The sequence below is a fragment of the Suricata suricatta genome, chromosome 17 (genome assembly GCF_006229205.1).
Source record: "Suricata suricatta isolate VVHF042 chromosome 17, meerkat_22Aug2017_6uvM2_HiC, whole genome shotgun sequence".
NCBI classification, from domain to species: Eukaryota; Metazoa; Chordata; class Mammalia; order Carnivora; family Herpestidae; genus Suricata; species Suricata suricatta.
In genome coordinates, this window is record NC_043716.1 from 42,491,250 (window position 1) to 42,517,102 (window position 25,853).

Genomic DNA, 25,853 nt, shown 5'->3' on the forward strand with positions numbered 1-25,853 from the left:
CACTTCTTTGATTGGGTCAAATATTTACTTGCTTTCCAGTAATTTAAAGGCCTGAACCTGACATAGTTTACCAATTTTCAAAGAATTGGAATGAATCAAACTTAACACCAGAACCATTAGTATATAATTCTTTGATTCAAAAGGCACATTAAAACCTGGCCTTTGCTTATGCATGTAACTGATTTCTTCTTCATAGACTGAAGAACAAACCTAGTATTTTCATAAGTAGGTAAGCCAACGCCTGGTCTTTCTCACTTTGGATGTCAAGCAAAGTCAAACATTTGGAGGCAAGAACTCTTAGGCATTTTCAACTTCTGTGCGCAACTGAAATGACATTATTTAGGGTCACTGTCTCTGACCCCATCCTCTGTCATACACTGTTCAGGTAGGAAAATGGTCTTAGAGGCAAGGGCAGGAATAGTAGGAAGTTATAATGATGGGAGTGCTGGGCACATGTAAGGTGCTAAGTTAATGGTTTACTGCTATTGACAATGTAGACATTGCATTATTCTTTACAGCCTTCAGTATCTTTTACTCATTCAAAAATAATTTTTAGGGGCACCTGGTTAGTATCTAATTTGGTTAAGTATCTAATTTCAGCTCAAGTCATGATCTCACAGTTTGTGAGTTTGAGCCCCACATTGGGCTCTCTGCTGTCAGCACAGAGCCCCCTTGGTTTCTGTTCCACCTCTCTCTCTCTGCTCCTATCCCACTCTTTCTCTCTCTCAAAAATAAATAAACATTAAAAATAATTTTTAAAAAATAACTTTTTAAAAAGTTTATGTATTTTGAGAGAGACAGAGACAGCTCAAGCTGGGGAAGAGCAGATAGAGAGGGAGAGAGAGAATCCCAAGCAGGCTCTGCACTGACGTGGAGCTCCAACCCATGCCCTGCCAAAATCGAGTCAGACACTCAACTAACTGAGCCACTCAGGTACCCCTAGAAAATTAGTTTTTCAGTGCTAGGAAGTATATAATTTGCTAGGCATGAGGGAAACAAATGACATCCTCTACTCATGAAGAGCTCACAATCTAATGAGGAAGACAAGAGCTAAAACTTGAAATTCTACTTATAGTAAATTCTCAAAAAGCTGTTTATTAAATGAATAGAATATTAATCTGATTACCTAGCTTTGGAGCTTAAAATGTGACTCATTTCTTTTGATGGGAAATTCTTATATTAAGGAAAAAAGAAAATAATGGTCTTTGATGTTACAGTGTGTACTGCATATTAACAATTCCAGATATTCACAACCTCTGTTCCTACTTCCACACATCTCTGTGTTGATTTTGTTTTAGAATGGGATGGAATCTAGATTTGTGTTCAAAAAAGAAATAACAGTACTTGAACTTATTCTACTACAGGTTACCACATGGTGGATATTAGAGATATTCTATTTAATTTGGATGAACTACAGCACCACTATGAAGAGTTTGGTAAGGGAGCTCTACTTGCTATAGCAAGTATTGTTTATGAAGAAGTTGTCTTTAAATTAAATCCTAATTTGTAGGTTTTATTATATGGATTCTGAAAGCCTTCATTGAACCCATTACTCTAACTCTGAAGTTAGGTAGATAAAAATTTAATATCTTAGATATACCTAATCAAGATTGATTTTATAACTATCTCATAATTTTCTACTTTTATCTATTCCTTAATATTTTTCAACATGAAGTCAACTTTAAAACAAATAATAATACTAAGAAAAAAAAGTAATTTGCAGTTTGTGGGTCATTCTGACATCCTGACATTAACAGTTAAACATTTTTTGTGTAGTGGGTGCCTGAATGGCTTAGTCTATTTAAGTGTCCAGCTCTGGCTCAGGTCATAATCTCATGGTCTGTGAGTTTTAGCCCCACATCAGGCTTTGTGCAGGTGCTCAGAGCTTGGAGGCTGCTTCAGATTCTCTGTATCCCTCTCTCTCTGACTCTCACCTGCTTGTACTCTGTCTCTCTAAAAATAAATGAACATAAAAATCTAAAAAAGTTTTTAGTATATTCTTTAGTATCATTCATGATTAGTTTTGTTTTTCTTCATTAATTACATTTTTTAAATCTCTTCATATTGCACATAATGTCATTCCCTTTTCTTTCTCTGTCCGGACATCCTTTGGCCAAGATTATCTGTGTATATAATTTTAAGAATTATATAGTCCTAATAAATTTGCTGCAGATAGAACAGCCTCTTGCCTGATCCTTTCCTCAGTTTCTCCAGAGGCAAACATTTTAAACGTTTTTTAGCTGATTACTTGGTATATGTCTTCATGACTGTAAATAGCATGTTTGTATTGCTACTTTTTGATTTTTTAAAATTTTGGGTAAACCTAGTAAACTCCCTAATATGAAAAACAAAGATTTAGCTCTGTTTCATCTTCCCTGTCCCCACCACATCCACTTACTCTTCCCATACCTATCCAGCCTCCTAATATAGTCATATGGTAATTAAGTTTTAATTCTGTATTTATGTTAATATGTTTATGTATGCACTATTCATTGCTGAGCCACATGTGAGTATCTTGTGGTTACTTTCTCTTTCTGTACAACTTTTCCCTTTTTGAATTGTCTTATTTATTTGCTTGTTTTTTTTTAAGTATGTATATTACTGACTGAACCTTAAATTCTGCCAACTGTCTAAATATCCTTTTCATAAGTTTGTCTGTACAAGGTATTCTATTAGATTTGTCTTCTTGAAGAAATCTTCCTTAGAGTATTTTTATGTTCTTCAGTATGAATTTGTTGCCCTCTACATTTTGTGTGCTGCCATCATCTTGGGATCTTTCTTCATTAACATGCTGGGGACTTTTCACTTCTCTCCTCCTGTATCAGATTCTGTCTTCATATTCTATGTAATTTTCTAGATTTTTCTAGTTTTCAATATTGCCACTGAAGTGCAAAATTTTCTGACTCTTGACTTTGTCTGAAACTGGTTTTTGTTTTGTTTTTCAAGCTTATAGAATATTTTCTTGGTGTCTAGTGTTCTGAAATTTCATGGTGATGTGATGTATCTTGAAAGAAGTTTCTTTGTAACAGTTGTGCTGAATACAGTGTCCTTTGATTCTGGAAAATTAAAATAATTTGTTGATTTCTTTCCCTCTATTTTTTCTGTCTTTGCAGAACTCTTATTATTTGGATATTTGACATTATGAGATGATTACTTTTTTTAACCTTTTTCTCTTATTTCATTATGCCTTTTTATTTATTTATTTATTTATTTATTTATTTCATGAGTGAGAGTGGGAGGAGGGACAAAGGGAGAGGGAGAGAGAATCTTAACCAGGCTCCGTACCCAGCACAGAACCCAACATGGGGCTCAATCTCACAACTGAGATCATGACCTGGGCTGAAATCAAAAGTTGGATGCTTAACTGACTGAGCCACCCAGGCGCCCCATAATCCCTGAATTTTAATATTTAATGTAATTACTTATACATTCAGACCAGGTATATCATATTATTATTCACTTTCTACTTTTTCCTCTGTTCTTCCACCATTTTCTGCCTTCTTTATTTTGGAACATTTTTTAGTATGTTAGTTTATTCTATATGTATTTTCACTGTATCTCTGCATTTTTCCAGTGGTTGTTTTAAGGATTATAATATGCATACTTAACCTTTTGTAGTATAATAAAATAAATATTTTACCACTTAAAGTGGAATATAGAAGTTTTACCATCATATAGCTGTTTTTAACCTTCCTCCTATAAGCTGTGATTTTATTATGTATTACTACTACACACATTGAAAACATCAATGTTTATAAGTTTTGCTTTCAATGATCAAATATATTTTAAACTTCTAAGAGGAGAATAATAGTCTATTATAAAATCAAGTATTATAACATTTGAAATACTTTAAAATATGTTATTCAAATGTAAGGTACATATTCTGAGCCAACAGATAAATTTTAAAAGGAAGCCCCAGTGGGACATTCATTATATTACTATTTTTCTGAAGAGGTTATTTTACATACAAACTGTTTTTTCCCATAAGTACTGAGAATCTTTAGGAGAGTAAATATTTGTATTCTGATTTTAAATTAAACAGATTTTTAAAATTTGTTTTTGAGTGAGAGGGAGACAGAGCATGAGTCGGGGAGGGACAGAGAATGAGAGGGAGGCACAGAATCTGAAGCACGTTCCAGGCCCTGAGCTGCCAGCACAGAGCCCAAGGGGGCTCGAACCCACAAGCAGTGAGACCATGACCCAAGGCAAAGTTGGATGCTCAACCAACTGAACCACCAAGGCGCCCCTGTATTCTGATTTTAGAAATAAAAATTTCCCCACTCCAACTTCCTTATAGTTCAGTATGCTCATAACTACGGGATTTGTAGCTGTATTGGCATATTTAGCCTATTATCTTTCAAAATTGGCAGAGTGGGGAATGAGAACTACAAGCTTCAGTAGTCTATCACTTTTGATTTGGTGTAACTTCAAATAACTTTGGAGAAAAGAATTTAAATGTATTAAACTAGAAGATTATATTTAACCTAGTTAATATTTCAGTCTTTTGATTATCAGCTCTGTTAGTTTTTCAACATATTAACTTTGTTTTCTTTAACTTTTTAAATAAACTTTGTTTATTTAAGCAATTTATAATTTCTTGAATAGCTTTCATGGAGACTTAATTATTATTTTTTAAAAATTATTACAAATTATACAGGTAAATAAAATAAATATGTTTCTCTTGCTTAGCAGTTGTGGAATCAACAGCCTTGTGTGAATCTACTACAAACAGAAAGTTATCAAATATATCAGCATGTTATTCACAGTATAGAAAGAAAAGCATTTTATCTTCCAGACTATCTGAACTATCATCATTCCCTAAGTTAAATAGAAAAACCCTCCAATATCATAAAATTATGGAGGATAATGATTACCTTCAATGTAAAAGATCAAAAAAACCTTTGCAAATAAAAAAATTCCTAACTGGGGTTGATAGCAGTGATACAGGATTCCAGGAACCATATTCAAAGGATGGGATAAACTTTAAGAAAAGTTCAGAGAAGATGGAAATTCATGACTCGAAGTCTGTACCGTGTGACTTGAAGAGCGTTACGAGCCTCAAAAAGTCTCTGGATAAAAGTGATACTTACAGCATCCCAAAACTTCACGAGCCAGCTGTCAGAAGGCATTCCAGCCTCCTAAAACAGGTTTCATCTAAGGAAAAAATTGCAGTGAATGCTCTGGGTCAGTATCATATATGTGAGTCACAGAAACAAGCTGAATTAATCAGTTATTAGACAGTTGTATGCATGTCATTTGTCAGTGCTACTGAGTAACTACCACCTCTGGTATACAGACAACATTGTGGTTTTGATGGGTGTGCCTTTCCAGATGGGTGCTTCCTTTGTCAGGTGCCTAACTTGGACCAAGAAGTTTACTCAGAGAATAATTTGACTCACTCAAGTTCCCTAAAAATAGAGGGCCTGTTTTCTCTTGGAAATACTTACTTTATAATTTTTTAAACTAAATATGCAAGGAGTCTATGTGAAATTTTTTGCTCAGGTTCCATAATTTAAATATATGATATCCATATCTAGTATGATATGATAATGCTTCAGATATTATCTCTTATGGATGTGGGACTATAAAGAGAAAATAACTACTACTATACCGTTTGGTTCCCCAGGGCTTCATGGTCTTTCTCAAAGATGAGCAAGGTTTCCCAACCAATATGTTTTCCTCCTTCCGTGGTACCTCTATCACAGAAGTCTGTGTATGGAACTTAATTAAATACTCCTTCCTCTCGTCCTTGGCTGAAGTTACCTAAGTTGTTTGTTTTCTTGAAAGAAACTTACCTTTTTATTGCATTTAGTATTGAAGGTAATTGCTAAAATGAGTGCTTAGTGAAATATTAGTGGTTCTTATACAATAATACATATTTTAAACAACTCAGTTGAACAGGGAGTATGCTCTGTTAAGGAGGTACAACAATGTCCTTTCTGATTCCTTTACTGATGCACTACTATTACTCTGTGCCTCATTCCTATCTCGGAGTTTTTTATATTCCGGTAAGAATTAAAACCCTGGTTAAAGGAACAATGGTGTAGTAGGCATTTAGCCAGTGGGTAGAAGAAGCCTGTGGAAGAAAGTGGTTATCTAACTTGTTGGTGTCACTAAAACCAAATCACCTACCATTGCCATACTTAATATTCTGTGTAAAGAGAAGTATGAAATAGTTTATCTGGTATAACTTCTCAGAATAAATTGATGGTAACTGAGCATTTCTGAAATGTGACTGTCATTTGATATACCTTTTAAAAACATTTTTAACTTTTTATTTTATAATAATTTTTAAATTATAAGAATTACGCAAAGTAAAGACATTTCTATATACTCTTCATCTAGTTTTCTCAGGTGTTAAGATCTTGTATAACCACAGTACAATGAACTAAACCAGGAAATTGACACTGATACAATATTATTTACTTTCTGAAGACCTTATTCAGTTTTTTTTCAGTTGGTCCATAAATGTACAGTTCCTGGTTCAAGGTCTCATCTAGGATCACACATTTCATTTAGTTGTCATGTGTCCCTTAGTCTCCTCCGATCTAGGATGGTTTCATGACTGTGACACCTTTAAAGAGTATTGACTAGTTAATTTGTGATAAAAGTGATACTTATAGTATCCCAAAACCTCATTTTGGGTTTTCCTTATATTTCTTCATGAATAAGTTCAGGTTATATACTGGAGTCCAGCTCCAGCAGGTCCAGCGTCCCCTGAAGGGAGAGATGGTGTCGGTGAAAGATGAGTGAGAGAGCCGTGAGTTTCTGGCATCTCTACCCTGTCTGGTTTTGTGTCTTTATTTATAGATTTAAGTGTTAACATAACATCAGAAAGTGGAATTTTTACCACAAATAATTTTCAGTGATAAGATGCTTTGAAAAGGGCGCAGAAACAGGTTTTACAGAGGCATTTTTGCAGAACTACTCTAATTACAATGAGGTAACTTACACATTGTAACAGGATATTCTCAGTGAAAAGCAGATAACATACACATTTGTTTGAACCGGTAGTAAATCTTACAATGAAGAAGATAGCAGGATGTTTTCAGTGAGAAGCAGATAGCAAACACATTTGTTTATAACAATAACGCTAAGATTCAGGCATAAACAAGGCCAGGAGGCATTCTGTTTAGCTCACAAAAGGAAGAATGTATTTGTGCTGGTTAGTAAATCAACCTTTTGCCAACCTTGTTCTTTGATGTTGAAGGTCTAAGCACCATAGGCACCCTAGATGTGCCGGCCTTTGCATACGAGTTTAAGTTGTAACTACTCTTACCCATCCTCATAATGGGCACCAATTAGCATAGGTATGGACAGTAACTTATGCCTGGCTCTTGTTTGTTTCTTATTCCTAAATCAGGCTCTCTTTCTCCAGCTGGAGTTAATAGTAAACCTTGTGTTCTTTAACCCCCTTCATTATCTATGCCTTAAGTTTGTGAGGCTCATTAGAAGAGCCTTTCAACAAACATCTGCAGTGCTTTGTTTAAATTCTTCTTTACAGAGGTGGGAACATGCTTCTTTCCATGAGGTATCTGTATGGGGAATATCGGTCTGACTTGGAGAATTGTGAGGCCTAATCAATAGCAACAGGCTTAATTTCACATGAGCAGTAGTAGCAGAAGGAGATGCCAGTTTCCGCCTCTCATGGCAGGAGCCGTGCACGTCTGCCATTTCCTAACTGTGACCGTGTCATCCAGCAAGGCCAGTGCGGCTCCCAGCAGTTATGCATTTTTGGTGGGAATGCCACAGAAGTGATTCTATGCTGATCTCAGCGCATGATATCAGGGGACTCACGATGGCCATGTTTATCTGTTGCTAAGATTTTATGATTTTGAAGATTGTGAACTGAAAGCATGCTAGACTAAAATGATAGGAGGGGGAAGAACTCTCATTGTTTGCTTGGAATCCTGGAGTTTAAACTAAACACATTGTTGTTGTGCTCTCTTGAACGCATTCATTATATTTGAATCCAAACCAAGCAGCATTGGCTGGGCCACTAGAACAGTCTTTTCCTTCAAACAAGTAGTTTATAAATATTTATAGAACTTCAACATTGTTTTCTGTTTGAGCTATATGGGAAATATTTAGGTATAATGTAAGATACAACAGAAATATGAAGAAAAAAGCAGTCATGAGGTAATTATAATTAGACAAAACTTGCTTTCTAATTACTAAAGATTTTGGGTGCTAATTATTGCTTAAGACCCATAAATTCTGTGTCTAAATAGTCTTCTACATTTTGTATATCTAGAAAACATCTATGAAGCTATCGATAAACTCCAAGAAAATTACATTACTGCAGAAGAACTTCAGTCCATTTTGCCTTCAATAGGAATTACTTTATCAGACAAAGAGTTAAAAAAGATTGTGTCCGATACTACTCAAAATGGTGAGACTGATAATACCAAACTTTTTGAAAAAATCTGATACTTTTACGGGATAGTATTAAATGATGGAGTAAGTTCTCAGCTAGGAATGGAACAGAATGGGCCATGCTAAAGAAGATTCTAAAAGAACAGATATAAAAATGGACAGTGGGGGGTGCCTGGGTGGCTCAGTCAGTTAAGCCTCCAGCTTCGGCTCAGGTCAGATCTCACGTTGGTGGGTTCAAGCCCCGCGTCAGGCTCTGTGCTGACAGCTAGCTCAGAGCCTGGAGCCTGCTTTCGGTTCTGTGTCTCCTTCTCTCTCTGCCCCTCCCCCTCTCATGCTCTGTCTCTCTCTGTATCAAAAATAAATAAAACATTAAAAAAATTAAAAAAAAATGGACAGTGGGAAAAAAATTCCTGGAAAAATCTGACTTAATGGGTAGGTTTGGAGCACTAGGCCTTTTATATCTCAGAATTGTTTGTGTAACACTCTCTCACTGTCCCTAGCTATTCCCTCCAGTCTGGGACAGGTACTGGGGAAGGCTGGTCCAGTTCACGCAATAAGAGCACAAAATCCAGGGGCTATAAAAATCTCTAAGCAAATAGCCTCAAGATCCAAGAAGAAATAATTGGAGATTCCAAACTGGAAAGGAAGTGCTACAGCTAGGAATTTAGGGCTAGTGATATTTAAATAATCAAGGCAGGTGATTAGCCCCTAGATATTAAATGGCATATCCCAGTCACCAGCCTAAATTCAAGGCAGATTTTAAGTTTCCAGGAAGAGCTTTTTATATTAGGGAAGTTGTTTTATCATTAAGTAAGAACTGTGCATAGCAGAAGTTCAATTGAGAAGACAGAGGCAACATTTTGGGAGAAAGACTGATTTGGGAATATGTTAGAAATGAATTCTTAGAATCGGAGCAAAATTTCCTAGCTAAGACAATTAGGAAAGAAGATTTGATTAAAATAAATCTAAGGAGTAGGTGTTACTAAAATTATTGAACCCTTTCATGTTGCTTATCAGGGTTGGTATGATCACTGTGGAGGGTTTGTATATAAAAATAGGTAGGTATTTGGATCAGGTGGTAGTGATGGGGACACTTGCGTCTGTCATGTTTGGTCACTATTGTCAAGGTGTCTTAATGGGTAGCATTTTGACTGGGTTTTCATGATGGTGTGAAATAGACTCCTTAAATTTCTCATGGTCCATATAAATGGACACCTTTCCGTTTTCCTATCTCTATCAAGAATTGAGTACCTAGCTCAGTCCACTGCACTTTATAATAGATATTTTAAAATTATTGAGTAATTATTGAAATGAAATGAACTGACCTAATTCAGAAAGACTCATCTAGGGAGACAGGATATGGAAGGAGAAATAAGATGATGATGAAGTGAAGAAGTGATATTTTCATAGTTGTATGAAACTATGAATTTACCTTTTATGCGGGGTACCTGGGTGGCTCAGTTGGTTAAGTGTCCAACTTCTGCTCAGGTCACAATCTCATAGTTTGTGGGTTCAAGCCCCACATTAGGCTCTGTGCTGACAGCTCAGAGCCTAGAGCCTGCTGCAGATTCTGTCTCCCTCTCTCTCTGCTCCTCCCCTGCTTGTGCTCTCTCTCTCTCTCTCTCAAAAATGAATAAAAACATTTTTTAAAAATTTACCTTTTATGCAAAAATATAACAAAATGCATAATCTACATTCTTTATTTTATAGAAAATGGAATGGTGAATTTAGATGACTTTATGAGTGCTCTTTCCAAGGAGCAAAGTCTTCCTGACTATGATGGTAAGTAGGAAATTTATTTTAAAGTGATTTGGAGGAAAGAAGTTGTTAGGTTGAGAAGAGATTCAACCAAACTGAGTTTGCTTTTTGGGTAGATACTTAATATCATGAAATTCACAGGCAAGTCATTAAAACCTGATGCATTAGGGAAGTGAGAGCTAACTTGCACAGAATTGTTATGTGGATTTTGAAAACTGTAAAGTACTATAGAAATGTACACTAATGTAAGGTAATGAGGGAATCAAATAGGTGATTAGCCTCGTTATTAGCAATTGATGGGTGATTTGATTTTTAATTTTTTATAAGGAACTTGTTTAAATGAAATACTGGTTTTGTTTACCTTGTTTTAAAACATTTCTAAAAAAATTCTATTAAGCTATAATTCACATACATAAAACTCATTCATGCACTAATTTTTATGAAATATATAGAGTCATACAATCAGTACCACAACCAATTAAAAAAATTTTTTTTAATGTTTTTTTATTTTTGAGAGACAGAGAGATAGAGTGTGAGCAGGGGAGGGACATAGAGGAGACACAGAATCTGAAGCAGGCTCCAGGCTTTGAGCTGTCAGAACAGAGCCACACATGGGCTGTGAGATCATAACCTGAGCCGAAGTCGACACTTAACCGACTAAGCCACCCAGGCGCCCCCACAATCGATTTTTAAAAAATTTTTGCTTGCAGTGATTTTGGGTTTTTGTGCAAATAAATAAATATTTTTCAGCAAGATTAAAATGAGAAATGAAAGACAGTAAGCCTTGCTGTTTTTATTTCCTTTTGTTTCTTCATATGCTAAAAAGGAAAGATAAGCTTTTTGTGTCTTACCAAAGGATTTCTCAGATAGGGAAAAATTAATCCAGAGGAAGAGATTTTTCTCTTATACTTACATGAAGTCTCATGTTAAAAACTACATTGGGGCGCCTGGGTGGCTCAGTCGGTTAAGCGTCCGGGTTCGGCTCAGGTCATGATCTCACAGCTCGTGAGTTCGAGCCCTGCGTCAGCTCTGTGCTGACAGCTAGCTCAGAGCCTGGAGGTGCCTCAGATTCTGTCTCCCTCTTTCTCTGACCCTTCCCTGCTCATGCTGTCTCTCTCTGTCTCAAAAAAAAAAAAACAAAAACAAAAACCAAAACAAAGAAAACTACATTTAAGGGGTGCCTTAAGTGTTTGACTCTTGGTTTTGGTCCCAGCCATGATCTCACAGTTTGTGAGTTCAAGCCCTGTGTCAGGTAACAGAGCCTGCTTGCGACTGACTCTCTCTCTCTCTCTTTCTCTCTCTCTCTCTCTCTCTCCCTCTCCCTCTCTCTCCCTCTCTCTCTCCACCCTACCCCCATGTTCTCTCTCCCTCTCACAATAAAGAAATAAAAACTTTTAGAAAGCTACATTATAATTTGTCACTTATGATGAATTGCTTAAGTGGTCTTCTTAAAGACACAATCAGTTTCTTGAATGTTTACCTTGTAATCTTTCACTCATTAACTTAGTCACTGTTTCATTGCTGTTTTGTGAAGTAGTGTCCTGGTTTTATCTAACTCTTCCCTCCCATTTCCCCCATTATACTATTTTAAAAATCTATTTTATTTTAAAGTTTTATTTATTTAAATAATCTCTACTCCCCACATAGGGCTCAGACTCACAACCCCAATTGTCGCATGCTTTTCTGACTGAGCCAGCCAGGCGCCCCTAAAATTTAGTTTTAATTGTGGTATCTAACACATAACATAAAATTTGCCATCTTAACCATTTGTAACTGTACAGTTCAATAACGTTAGGGTTAAGTATATTCACACTGTTTTACCACGAATCTCTAGAACTTTTTCATCTTGCAAAACTGAAACTCTCTACCCATTGATCAACAACTACCCATCTTTGCCTCTCCAGCTTCTGCCCACCATCATTCTACTTTGTTTCTGTGAATTTGCCCACTCCAGATACGTGAGTGGAATCATATAGTATTTGTCTTTATGAATGGCTGATTTCACTTATCATAATGCCCTCAAGACTCATCCATGTAGCATGTGTCAGAATCTTCTTTCCTTTTCATGCTAATATCCCGTTGCATGTATATGCCACATTCTGTTTGTCCCCGGTCATCCATGATAGACATTTGTATTACTTCTACCTCATGGCAATTGTCACTAGTGCTGCTGTGAATGTGGGCATGCAAATATCTCTTTGAGCTCCTGGTTTCAATTCTTTGGGATATATAATCAGAAGTGGACACAATCCAGGTTTGTAACATTTCCGTCACTCCTAAAATTCTCTTGTGCCCATTTACTGCTAATCTCTACCTCCATTCTAAGGGAGCTACTGATCTGCTTTCTGTTTCTGTAAAGCTGCCTTTTTTGTTTTATAACATTTAGTATCAATGAAATCATATAACATGTGGTCTTTGGTGCCTGACTTCACTTTTTCTGAGGCTAAATTATATTGTTTTATGTATCAGTAGTTTGTTCCTTTTTATGGCTAAAGAAGCCCATGTTATATTTCATAGGTATATTCCATTTTGTTGATGGTTCACCAATTCATGGACATTTGCTTATTTATAATTTTGGGACTGGTATGAATAATACTGAAATTAACATTTGCATACGAGTCTTTCTGTCGACATGTGTCTATTTCTTTTGGGTATATTCCTAGGAGAATAATTGCTAGTGTGTATGGTAAATTTATGTTTTGCTTTTAAAGAAACTACTGTTTTTCAAAGTGGCTCTACAATTTTCATTCTCACCAACAGTGTGTAAGGATTCTGGTTTCTTCATATCCTCCTCAACCTTTAGATATTATCTTTTTGTTTATAATCATTATAATAATTATATAGTGGAATTTCTTTATGGTTTTAATTTTGCATTTCCCTAATGACTGATAGTGTCAAGTTTATTTGCACATGTTTACTTAGCCATTCAAATACCTTTGGTAAAATAAATATTCAAATCTTTAGCCCATATTTAGAATTCCATTTTGATTTATCTATAGTGCTTCAGAGTTTCTCTCTTTGTATACCTTTTAAAGTTGTTGCTCCAGATATATATACATAAGTTATCACACTGTACTGGTGTTATCATTTTACCAGTTCAAGTGAAATACAGAAATCTTATCTCCTTTTACATCCCTCCCTCATTTATGATATGATTATCTTAAATATTTCCTTACATATATTTAAAACCACATCAGGTGATATTATAATTTTTACTTCAACCATCAGACTTGATTAAAAAGTTCAAGAGGAGAAGGAAAGACTACTATATTTACCCATATTTTGACTTACCATTTTCTTTCTTCCTTTCTGATATTCCAGAGTTTTTTTCATTTATCCTTTCCTTTCTGTTTAAGAACTTCTTTTATCCATTCATGTCTATTGACAACAAATTCTCTTAGTTTTCTTTCCTTTGAGAACATAATGATTTCCTCTTTATTCCTGAAGAATAGTTTTTTCTGAATATGCGATTTTGGGTTGATAGTTCTTTACTTTCAGCCCTGAAAAATATTGTGCCACTTACTTCTGGCTTCCATGGTTTCTGATGGTTTCTGATGGTTTCTGATGGAATCCTGTCATTCATACTGCTTTTCTTTCCCTATAGTGTTTTTCTTAGGCTGCTTTCAAGATGTTTTTCTTTGTCTTTAGTTCAGAAGTTTAATTATGATGGATCTTGACATGGATTTCTTTGGATTTATTCTGTCTGAGGTCCACTTTTGTCTTGGATCTGTATGTTAAGGTCTCTTAATAAAAATATGGGAATTGTTCAGGCATTATTTCTTTGAGTACCTTTTTAACCATCATCTTTTTCCCTTCTTCTGGGACTCTGATGGACATAAATGTTAGATCAGTCTTATATTCCTACAGGTCTCTGAAACTGTTCATTTTTTCTTCAGTTTATTTTCTCAGTGTTGTTCATTGGATGATTTCAGTTGCTTTCAATTCATTGATTCTTACCTTTACTCCTTTCAGCTGTTGAGTCCATACACTGAACTTTTAATTCTATTTACTGTATATTTTTGTTATAAAATTTCCATTTGGTCTTTCTGTGTTGGTGTTTGTGCAAGAGATAGAGCAGGTAGCTCTCCCAGCCTTCACATAATGGCCTTAGACTGGAGAAGATCCCCACCAATTGGCCCAGCCCAATAGTCCCTGGGCCTGTACCAACTTTATCCTTCCCCAGGCTCTAGGATTGACAAGATAGATGCTGGTTCTTTGTGAAGCCCTGAAAAAGCTCACATGCTGGCTGCATGGATAAATTCTTTTCCTCTCCAGGAGGAAACTAAGAGCTGGGAATTTTAATATACTTCTGTGATGAGGAGAGGGGAGGATCACTGCCTCCCGCCAGCCCCAGCCATCACCTTTATTCTACCCAAAATACTAGACTGTGCTAGATCCATCAGAGTGCCAAGACAGGCAAAACAGAAGCCAGTCTTCTGGGGAGGACTTTTAGAAAACCTGGATTTCTGGATATGTGGACCAAACTCTTCTTTCCCTTGAGTGAAGCTGGGAGCTACAGAGTCTCTTTTGGATCATGTTGTGTTGCATTGGAGGCAGCACTTGTCGGAGGGTGTCCCAAATCTCTGTACCAGCTTCAGTATGTCTGCTTTTGCATTCTCCTGGGATACCAGAGCCTTTCAGTTAGTTTCACATTTCTCAGAAGAGAAATTTAGTTTTTAATTTCTGCTGAGTCAGTTTGTTTATAGGGAAAGAAGAAGGGTCTAGGGCTTCCTACTCAACCATCTTACTGACATCACTCATCAGCTGTTTACTTTTTAAAAATTATTCAATGTTTACTTACATTTGAAAGAGAATGTGTGTGAGTAGGAGAGGAGCAGAGAGAGAGAGAGAGAGAGAGAGACAGAGAGAGAGAGACAGAGAGAGAGAGAGAATCTGAAGGCTTCAGACTCTAAGCTGTCAGCACAGAGATCAATGCAGGGCTTGAACCCATGAGCTGTGAGATCATGACCTGAGCTGATGTCAGATGCCCAACCAACTGAGCCACCCAGGTGCCCTATCAGCTATTTACTTTTAAGTGAGAATTTTTTCATCTAAAAATTCCTTTTACAAGATAGTATCACATATCTTGTTCTACATGTTTATACATAAAAATCACCTTTTTAAGAGTCATTTTCAGAATCATCTAATTCAGACATTATTTTGATCATTTCTTTGTTTAGCAATCCATAATGACTTCTAGTGACTGCCTAAATTCAATTAACTCCTGATAATGGCTTTAATACCCTCTACTGCCCAGCTTCCTCGCTTTACCTATCCCAGTCTTCTATTAGAGAAAATCTATTTGAGTTTAATTTTTTCCCAAATTTGCACACACACACACACACACACACACACACACACACACACACGTGTATCTGTCAACCCCCTTAATCATTCTATGTATTTGTAAGTTATTTTAAGAAAGCTTTTATTGCATTGGCACCTGGGTGGCCCAATTGGTTGAGAGTCTGCTTTGGCTCAGACCATGGTCTTGCAGTTTGTGGTTTTGAGTCCCACATCAGGCTCTGTGCTGACAGCTCAGAACCTGGAGCCTGCTTCAGATTCTGTTATCTCCCTCTCTCTCTCTCTGCCCCTCCCCCACTCATGCTCTGTCTTTCTCTCTCTCAAAAATAAACATTACAAAATTTTAGGAAAACTTTCATTGCAGTAAAAATTTATCTGTTTAAATTTAATGGGGGGAATACTGTCCAAATTTGTGAAGCATATATTCCAAAGTATCATAAAAGGATATGTGGAATAGTTATTTCCAAGTGACTATAGTTATATAAATATATACAGAAGATAAACTAAGAAAGATTTACCAAGGACTGAGCCATGTATTGCTATAAAACCTTACCCCAATTCATTATTCAGGATTGAAAGTTTCTACTTCTGTTTTGGTATCAAGAATCTGACTACTAGGAAATTTTAAATTGTTAAAGAATTAAAAGGGGAAATTGTATAATATTTTTGTTCCTATGCATTTAAATTTAAATTAAATTGGCACTTTCTTAGATAAAAAGACTATAGCAAAGTTAAATATATTTTTGGTTCTGATTTTGTACCTTGTTTTTCAGTATTATTAAAGATTCTGGTAGTTCTTTTCATATATAACATTTCTGAAATTATTTTCTATGTTTGTTTATTTAGTATTAGAACTAAAATTCATCATACTATTGGTGTTTTCTTTTTGACTTATATTTAATGCTCATTAGCATATTGTTTTATTTTCAGCATTGACTGATGTCATTAAAGCCATTAATAAAATTAAAGATGAAAATATTGATTATGAGGATCTGAATACTTGTCTTCAGCATTTTGGAGTTTACCTTTCTAAGCCAGAATTTGAGAAGATTACAGAGTTGACTAAGGCTGACAGTAAGTGATAAATGGGTTGACACATATGAAAAGATGGCCACTTTGCTATTTTTTCCCTCAGAATAATGACTTTATTATTTTTATTAGAAAAAAGTCTATTAAAATGAAGTCAGTACAGAAGAATACTGAAAAGTACCACAAAACACACAAAATGCCATTATCTAGAAATATCTAATATTAACAGTTTTTCCAGACATTTTTTTCCTATAGGCAAAAGTACAAACAAAATGAAAGTAGAGTTTGTGATTTTGCTTTCTGACAAGGTAGAGGTCAGGGCAAAAAGCAGTATATGGGGCAAAGGACTCATGTCAAAGCCTATAATTCATCAGGAAGGTGCTAGTTTTGAGTATCTGTACCCTTATAACGTAGCAGCATCTTTTCTAGAGAGAAGATGGTTCTCTTGTATCTGTTGTGAGGTAGACAAGTGGGTAGGGCTGTATATGAAATAAGAATGGCCATGAATACATGAAGAGTACATGAACTTTTAGTACAATGTGTTTCTTATCTTGTGTATATTTAAAAGTCTTCATAATATAAAATAAAAAAGATATAGGAACAAATATAAGTTATGTACCTATGTGGAGAAAATGATAAGACTTTGTTAAAAGACATTATAGAATACCTAAATAAGTTGGAATATGTCCCTTATTATTGGATTCAGAGACCCAAGTCTGTCAATTTGCCTAATTAATTTATTTATTCAGAGCAATTCTAATAAAACCCTGACTTTTTCAATAAACTAATTATAATATTTGTATGCATAAACAAAGACCAAGAATAGCTAAAACAGTCTTGATGAAGATAAACATATGCACAGGGGTGTGGGAGTGGTGTTGGAGGAATCTTCCTTTTTTGGATGTCAAGACTCATTATAATTATAGTTAAGTAAAATGATGTGACAATTGCACAGGGATAGAGAAATTGATAGGACGGGAGAAGTAACTTCCAAACACATCCACAAGTATATATGGAAACATATATAATGAGATGGCAGATAATGAGGAGGAGCTACATTTAGGAAATAGTGTGGAATAATTCATTTTTCAAATGCGAAAAATGGAATTGGATCCTTATCTATATATAATATTCAGTAATAATTTTCAGATATGAATAGTAAAGGTTTTAGAAAAAGAATACTTTTCTGACTTAGAATTAGAAGGGATTATTTTTTAAATTAAAAAAATATTTTTAATGTTTATTTTTGAGAGAGAGAGAGAATGAGCAGGGGAGGAGCAGAGAGAGAGAGAGAGAGGGAGACACAGAATCGAAGCAGGCTCCAGGCTCTGACTGTCAGCACAAAGCCTGTTGAAGAACTTGAACCTCTGAACTGCAAGATCGTGACTGGAGCTGATGTTGGACGCTTAACCAATTGAGCCACCCAGGCGGAAGGGATTATTTTTAAGATACAAAATCACTAACCAGAAAAGAAAAGATTGACAAATTTAACTACATAAAAAATTAAAAACTTCTCTTTACTAAAAGGTAATACAAGCAGAATGAAAAATACAAACCACAAATGGAGTGAAGATATGTTAAAAAAATTTCTTTAATGTTTATTTCTTTTTGAGAAAGAGGTGCAGAGTGCAAGGGGGGAGGGGCAGAGAGAGAGGGAGATACAGAATCCAAAGCAGGCTCCAGGCTCTGAGCTGTCAGCACCAAGACAATTGCAGGGCTCAGACTCAGGAACCATGAGATCATGACTTGAGCGGGAAGTCAGAGGCTTAACTGACTGAGCCACCCAGGCACCCCAGAGTGAAGATTATTTGTAACACTCATAACAGCAAAAGAACATTGTGGAGAATACATAGGAAACCCCTATAAATTAACCCAATAGAAAAAATGGCTAAATTATAAGAAGCACCATTGCCAGATAAACACAAGTTGCTAATAATCATATGAAAAGACTCTCAACATCTAGTAATCAGGAAAATGCAAAATTTGGGTCACAATGAAATATCTTTTTATGCTAACTAGATTGGCAAAAATTGAGAAGTCTCTTAATTTAATTGTTGGTTAATAAGGCAAAAGTGGTAAAAGAACCTTGAAAAACATTATGTAGGACGCCTGGGTGGTTCAGTCTGTTAAGCGTCCAACTTTGGCTCAGGTCATGATCTCATGGTTCATGGGTTGGAGTCCTGTATCTCACTCTGTGCTGACAGCTCAGAGCCTGAAGCCTGCTTCAGATTCTGTGTGTGTGTCTCTCTCTCGGCCTCTCCCTGGCTCGCACTCTGTCTCTCTGTCTCTCTCTGTCAAAAATTAACATTAAAAAAAATATTTTTTTTTGGAAAAACATTATATAGTTAAGCTTTCTATACTTCATGGCTTGGAACATCCAATATTATTTATGCATCCCAGAAAATCTCTTGCACTGATGTGTAAGGAGGTATGTTTAAAAGTGCTTATAGCAGCTCTGATCTTAATAACAAAAGAAAGAAGGAAAATAAATGGAAGTAAAAAAAGAAAAGAAAGGAAGGTAGAAAGAAAGGAAGGAAGGAAGAAGAAAGAAAGATGAAAGAAAGAAGCAATATAATCGGTGACAGAGTGTATAAATAAATTGTGGTATTTACCACTGATGCATAATGAGATACTAGTAGTGTATACATTAGTGAAAATAAACTATAACACTATACTATATGGATGATTTTTGGAAATATAATATTGAATGAAAAAACTAGTCTAGATTGCTATAGCATGATAATTTTTATAGAGCTATAAAGCAAAATTAAGGAATATTTTGTTTATCCTGTTTAAAATTATATGTAGGGGCGCCTGGGTGGCTCAGTCGGTTAAGCATCTGGCTTTGGCTTAGGTCATGATCTCAGGGTTCGTGGGTTCAAGCCCCATATTGGGCTCTGGGCTGACAGCTAGCTCAGAGCCTGGAGCCTGCCTCAGATTCTGTGTCTCCCTCTCTCTCTGACCCTTCCCTGCTCATGCTGTCTCTGTCTCTCAAAAATAAATAAAATAAAATAAAATTATATGTAAAAAAGCAAATCCTTGGTTAATTTAAAAAATTCAGCAATATTCTCTCTGTAGAGAAGCAGTCGAGTGTGAAAAGCACAGAAGCAGATGCAGTCATGTTAAATATGTTCTTCAAGTGGGAGGTGGGTTCAGTGGTTCAGCTAAAATATTTAGATATCAAATAGACATTATAAAAAATAAGGGAATCTATTGCTTTAGAAAGTTATATGTTTCTGTTAGTGAATGTAGATCTTCATTTAGTCTAACATTCCCCTAGAATTTTCCAAAGTCTCATTTTTTTAAGTCTTTAAATATTTGGTTAAGAATACAAAATGATTTGGTGCTCCTTAAACTTTTCAAAGATTCTTTATCTTGGAAATAGGCAATAGGCTGTACTTTGTCTTTGATTAGAATTAGAATTTTGTTCTTTGGTAAAATAAGTAAAAGAGTAGTGTTATCAAAAGCTCATCATATTTATATAGTCCTTAGAAAATGTACATGTATATTAGTCCTTAGAAAATTCTTAGACATTTTTATCCATTCTAGTATTGGGATAATTTATATAACCAAGGAAAGACATTTTCTTTTTTAAAAAATTTTTAAAATGTTTATTATTTTTGAGAGAGATAGAGAGAGATAGAGACAGAGCACAAGCAGGGGAGGGGCAAAGAGAGAGGGAGACACAGAATCCAAAGCAGGCTCCAGGCTCTGAGCTGTCAGCACAGAGCCTAATGTGGGGCTTGAACTCACATAGTCAGCAAGATCATGACCTGAGCCAGAGTCAGACGCCCAACCTACTGAGCGCCAAGGAAAGACATTTTCTAAGTATAGACTGACTATTAAAATGTTGAGTAGTTTCAATAGTATACTGGAATAAAGATAGTAATGCGAATGGTAGCCTGAGGTGAAAGAAACCAGAGGTCAAGAAAGCTCATTTCTAATCTCTGATCTTGCATTTCCTTTTGTGACCTTGGAAAAAGTCATGATATAGTGTCTAAGTATTTTTTAAATATATAAAATAATACACTAATTCTTTATCTACATATTTTTTGAGTTCTTGTGAGGCCAAGACAAGAATAAGGTAAGTTGAAATAAAAAAATGTTGTATACTTGTAACTAGAAGGATTTCGACTAACTTTCCTGCCATTTTTCAGTGTTTACTCTCTCTGTATGTTGAATTGCTTTTCCTCTTATAACCATATATTTTTAGTGGTATTAGCTGATGGCTATAATTATGTTATCTCCCTATAATTTATTTTATATAACTCAATAGTTGTCATGATAATCTAATATTTGAAGATATTAAAGAAAATATTCTTTCTCTTTAGAAACAGAAAAAGTGAACTTTAAAGAGTTCATTGATACAATGATGACTAATACGGAACGCTTCTCTGAAAATTTATGTAAGAACATCATATTTTGTGCTTTTATTTATTCTTTTCAAGTGAATTTATTTATTTTGAGAGAGAGAAAAAGAGCAGGAGATGGGCAGAAAGAGAGAGAGAGAATCCCAGGAAGGTTTCACACTGTCAGTGCAGAGCCTGAAGTGGGGTGTGATCTCATAAACCATGAGATCATGACTTGAGCTGAAATCAAGAGTTGGACACTTCACAGACTGAGGCAGCCAGGCCCCCCAATATATTTTGTGCTTTTAGTGGACCAACTGGTGTGACAAATTTTAGAAGAGTATAATATACTAGAAGAGGTAGTCATCCTCCGGATCATCAGGCCAACAGATGCCTGGCTTACTGCTGATGTGTTTGACTTCAGTCTTCTCTATTAATGATTTCTAAATACAGAGCAACTTCCACGTGCAAATGAATTGAAAGTTTTCATAAGCTTGCTATTTATCCTCACACTTATTATAAAGAGCTAGAACCATGGATATAAAATTCATTTGGGGAGGATTTAAAATGCCTTCCCAATTTGGGTAGGTGATGCCATCTAGTGACTATAGCTGAGAACTAATATGCAGAATTTCCACTTTCATTTCTTTATATATATTTTCCATCTTCCAGTTTATTCAGTAATATTTATTGAACCATTGTTATATATGTTTTATGCTAAGCTGTGAGTGTGTTAAGATGAGAAGGACAGTCTTTGCCACTAAGAAGCTCACTGTAAAGAAGTATAAGGTCATATATGTATATTTTAAATGGAGTAAAGTTATTTTAAAAATTGAAGCTAAAATTAGCATTTTGTTATTTTGTGCTTAGTTATTGGGTCATAGTGCATTTTAAGTAACAGTTATTTTACCTTATAAACAATTTAATTTGCTCTCTGTACAAGGGGACACAATAGATTAATTGAAGAGATTATTTACATTGTTAGTCACTTCATTTATCCTAGGAATTTTAGTTTCATTGAGATAAAAGTTTTTTTTTAACATTTAAAAAATGGTTTTATTATTTTTGAGAATCAGAGAGACAGAGCACGAGCTGGGAGGGCCAGAAAGAGAGGGAAACACAGATAGGAGGCAAGCTCCAGGCTCTGAGCTGTCAGCGCAGAGTCCCATGTTTGGCTCAAACTCAGAAACAGTGAGGTCATGACCTGAGCTGAAGTCAGATGCTTAACTGACTGAGCCATCCAGGCGCCCTGAGATAAAAAGTTTTATTAGCATGGAGTTGTATAGTATATTATCGGATTTGTATCTATAGTTAAATTTCCTTTCTTGTTCTTAAAAATTGCACATTTATATTCACTGCCCTTCCTTTTTTCTTTATCTGACTGCTCATTTCTTCACCAGATGGCTTATTGGTTCTGTATACCTCATTTACCCGTCTACTTCGTCCTTACCCACCAGTCTCCCTGTTTTCACTTTTCTTCCTTATCCACTTTAAAATCTCTGGTCTGTGTACTTCAAATATCCTCAAGTCTTCAGTATCCTAAATTGTCACTTAGCTGCACCTGTCTTACAAAACTCCCAACCTGGATTCTCCTTGTGACTGACAGCATTTCTAGAGAAAATTATATAGCTCAGCAGACTGAACACTTTGAAATCTTGATCATCAATGTCTGCTGACCCTCAGCACTACCTAGGAATTATGTGAGTCCCCCACCCCCAGTTAGTTTATTCTTTACTCTCTGAAACAACTAATTAACAATTTCTATTCTCTCAAACTTCCATTCTTACTTCAACCTCAGCCCTCTCAACCCTATCTGTTATTTGGCAGATAACATAGCCTTTATAAGGAAAATAGAAGCCTGTTTCTATTTTGAGGACATTAAGATAGTTACCAATATTTTCTTTTAAAAGTTTTAAAGTTTTTTCTTTTCAAAGTTAAGTCTTTAATTCACCTGATACTGATTTTTATGTATGGAGTGAAATTGTTTAATTTTTTTCCATAAAAATATTAGCTGTGACAGTTTTATGTTAATTCTTTGTTTGAGATTAATATAATATGTAAGATTTGGAATCTGACACTCACACATGATGGCCTTTGGATTTAGGTTATTATTGGAGATTTTATTCCTTCCATCCATACGTCCAGCAGAGAACAAGATTTCTTCTTGAATTCCTAAAATGGTGACCACAGTGTTTTTAGTCATAATTTTCAAATGCAAAGATTTTCCTGGGCCCTGGGTTGTTTTTTTCTTTTTTGTATTTAAAAAAAATTTGTAATGTTATTTATTTTTGACAGAGAGCAAGAGACAGAGTGCAAGCCAGGGAGGGACAGAGAGCAAGGCACAGAATCTGAAGCAGGTTCCAGGTTCTGAACTGTCAGCATAGAGCCCAATGGCGGGACTCAAACTCACAAACCATGAATCATGACCTGAGTTAAAGTCAGATGCCTAACTGAGCCATCCAAGCACCCCTCCAGGGTTCTGGTTTTAAGTAGGCATCTCAATTATAATTCTAGACTTTTCTGTACCAGCCAATAACAATAATACTTATTATACTATTCACATTTATTGTGTGCCAATACTGTTCCAAATAGTTTTTATATAATTCATTTAATTTTCACATCAATTCTATTATTATGTTTATTTTATGGATGAGAAAACCATGGCACAGAGTTTAAAGAAGTCACATAGTGTGTATGTGGTAGAATTAAGATTAGAACTTGGATGGAATGGTGCCTGGTTGGTTCAGTGGGTTAGGCGTTCAACTCTTATTTTTAGCTCCGGTCATGACTGAAGGATTGTGAGATGGAGCCCCACATCAGGCTCTGTGCTGGCCATGGAGTCCGCTTAAGATTCTAACTTGAGAGGCCATTGTCAGCTTGGCGGAGTGGTGCCACCCCAGAACCAGGATGCACAGAGCGGGATCCTTTAAAACACTGGGGTTTGAACCGCAGCTGAATGCCTGGGAGGTACTGGAGACTATGGAGCAGCACAAACTAACCAGATTGCACCTGCACCGTGCTGTGAGAGCTGCCTGAAGAGGATGTTTTGGTCTGTGGAGGAGAGACTGGGTGTTGCCATTTTTCTTCCAGTCACCAACATGATGGGGCTTTTGAGAATAGGACAGCAGGCCCCCAGTGGAGGCAGACTGCTTACACCAAACCCTGCCCCTCCATGCCTGGCAACTGCATATCTACTGGAGGGCCATTGACACTGACCCAACTAGAGGGCCCGTCCTCCAGACCAGCACAGCCACTGGTTCCAAGGCACCATCAGACAACGGTTCAGCATCAGGCTCCATGCAGCAATGCAGAGTCTGCTTGGGATTCCCTCTCTCTGCCCCTTCTGCGTGTGCTCTCTCACTCGCGCTCTCTCTCTCATTCACAATAAGTGAATTATAAAAACAACAACTCAGAGCTTATGCTCTCAGCTTCTACATTATACTATCTGATTGCCATAGCTCAGCTCAGGCACACACATAATAATTCTTCCTCACTTCTGGCATCTGGTGATTTCCCTTTCTACTGAGCTTAGCATTCAGTTGTTTAGGCCCAAAAGTTAGGAGTCATTCTTTATCTTTTTCTCCTTATGGTCCTAGCTCCACCACTTCCACTTCCTCATTCAAGTCATTACAAAATATTTTTATTGATATTTAAACTCCATATAGAATGTGTTTTGCATTGGAAATTGAAGGGGAATCTAGCTATCATCAGTGCAGTATATCGCCAGTTCTCTCTTTAAAGGGGGCATCTGGGTAGCGCAGTCAGTTAAATGTTTGACTTTTGCTCAGGTCATGATCACATGGTTCATGAGTTTGAGCCCCATGTTGGGTTCTGTGCTGACAGCTCAGAGCCTGGAGCCTGCCTCAGATTCCGTGTCTCCCTCTCTCTCTGCCCCTTTCGTACTCATGCTTTCTCTCTCTCTCTCTCTCTCTCAAAAATAAATAAACATTAAAAAATAAAAAATAAATTAAAACACTCATTCAACTGGGTGGCTCAGTTGATTGAGTATCCAACTCTTGATTTTCACTCAGGTCATGGTCTCACAGTTTTGAGGGTTCAAGCCCTGCGTTGGGTTCTGCACTGACAGCATGGAGTCTGCTTGGGATTCTCTCTCCCTCTCATTCTTTGCCCCTCCCCTGTTATCATTCTCTCTCTCTCCCTCAAGAAATAAATAAAATTAAACTTAAAAAACAAACAAACACTCATTCAGATTTTTGACCTTGACACTCCACCTTAGCTTTTTACAAAAACTCATTTCGTTAACACCATTTGCCAATTTTCTATTTTCATCTTGTTTACCTCTAGCAATTTTTTTTTTGCCTTAAGTATAATTAATATACGGTATTATATTCATTTCAGGTGCACAGCATAATGATTCAGCCATTCTTATGTTTTAATTTAATACGTTTATTCTTCAAAATTTTTTTCCTTGTGTTTTCTGTGACACTGTAATCTCCTAATTTTTCTCCCACCTTATTGGCTCTTCCTTTTTTAAAAAACATTTTGAGGTATAATTGACAGTAACATTGTGTGAATTTAAGGTGTACAAAGTGTTGATTTGATACACTTATATATTACAGTACGATTACCACTGTAGTGTTACCTAACAGCATCATCACGTCACATAATGATCATTTCTTTTTTTGTGGTGAGAACACTAAGATTTCATGTCTTAGCAACTTTCAAGTATATAATACAGTATTGTTAACTGTAATCACAATGTTGTGCATTAGATGCCTAGCACTTACTCATCTTCTACTAATAAGTTAGTACCTTTGACCAGCATCTTCCCGATTTCCCCACCCTTCAGCCCCTGGTAACCACCATTCTACTCTGTTTCTGAGTTCTGCCTTTTTAGATGTGAACCTTACAGTATTTGGCTTTCTCTGTCGGATTTATCTTACCAAACATAGTGCCTTTCAAGTTATGTTGTCGCTCATGTCAGGATTTCCTTCTTTCTCATAGCTGAATAATATTCCATTGCATGCCTGGCTCTTCTTTTTTTGGTCTTGTTTGCAGGCTTTTAAATATTAGCAT

General features: G+C 36.0%; 1 protein-coding gene across 1 annotated transcript in view; it reads left to right on the top strand.

The window, feature by feature from the left end:
• Positions 1-25,853, top strand: part of EFCAB13 (EF-hand calcium binding domain 13) — a 125,225-nt gene that overhangs the window by 43,100 nt on the left and 56,272 nt on the right. Inside the window, exons 10-15 of the mRNA XM_029927959.1 lie at positions 1,365-1,436; positions 4,690-5,184; positions 8,255-8,392; positions 10,087-10,158; positions 16,369-16,512; positions 20,799-20,873. Of these exons, the coding sequence (XP_029783819.1) occupies positions 1,365-1,436; positions 4,690-5,184; positions 8,255-8,392; positions 10,087-10,158; positions 16,369-16,512; positions 20,799-20,873 (996 nt within the window). The remainder of the gene's footprint in view (positions 1-1,364; positions 1,437-4,689; positions 5,185-8,254; positions 8,393-10,086; positions 10,159-16,368; positions 16,513-20,798; positions 20,874-25,853) is intronic.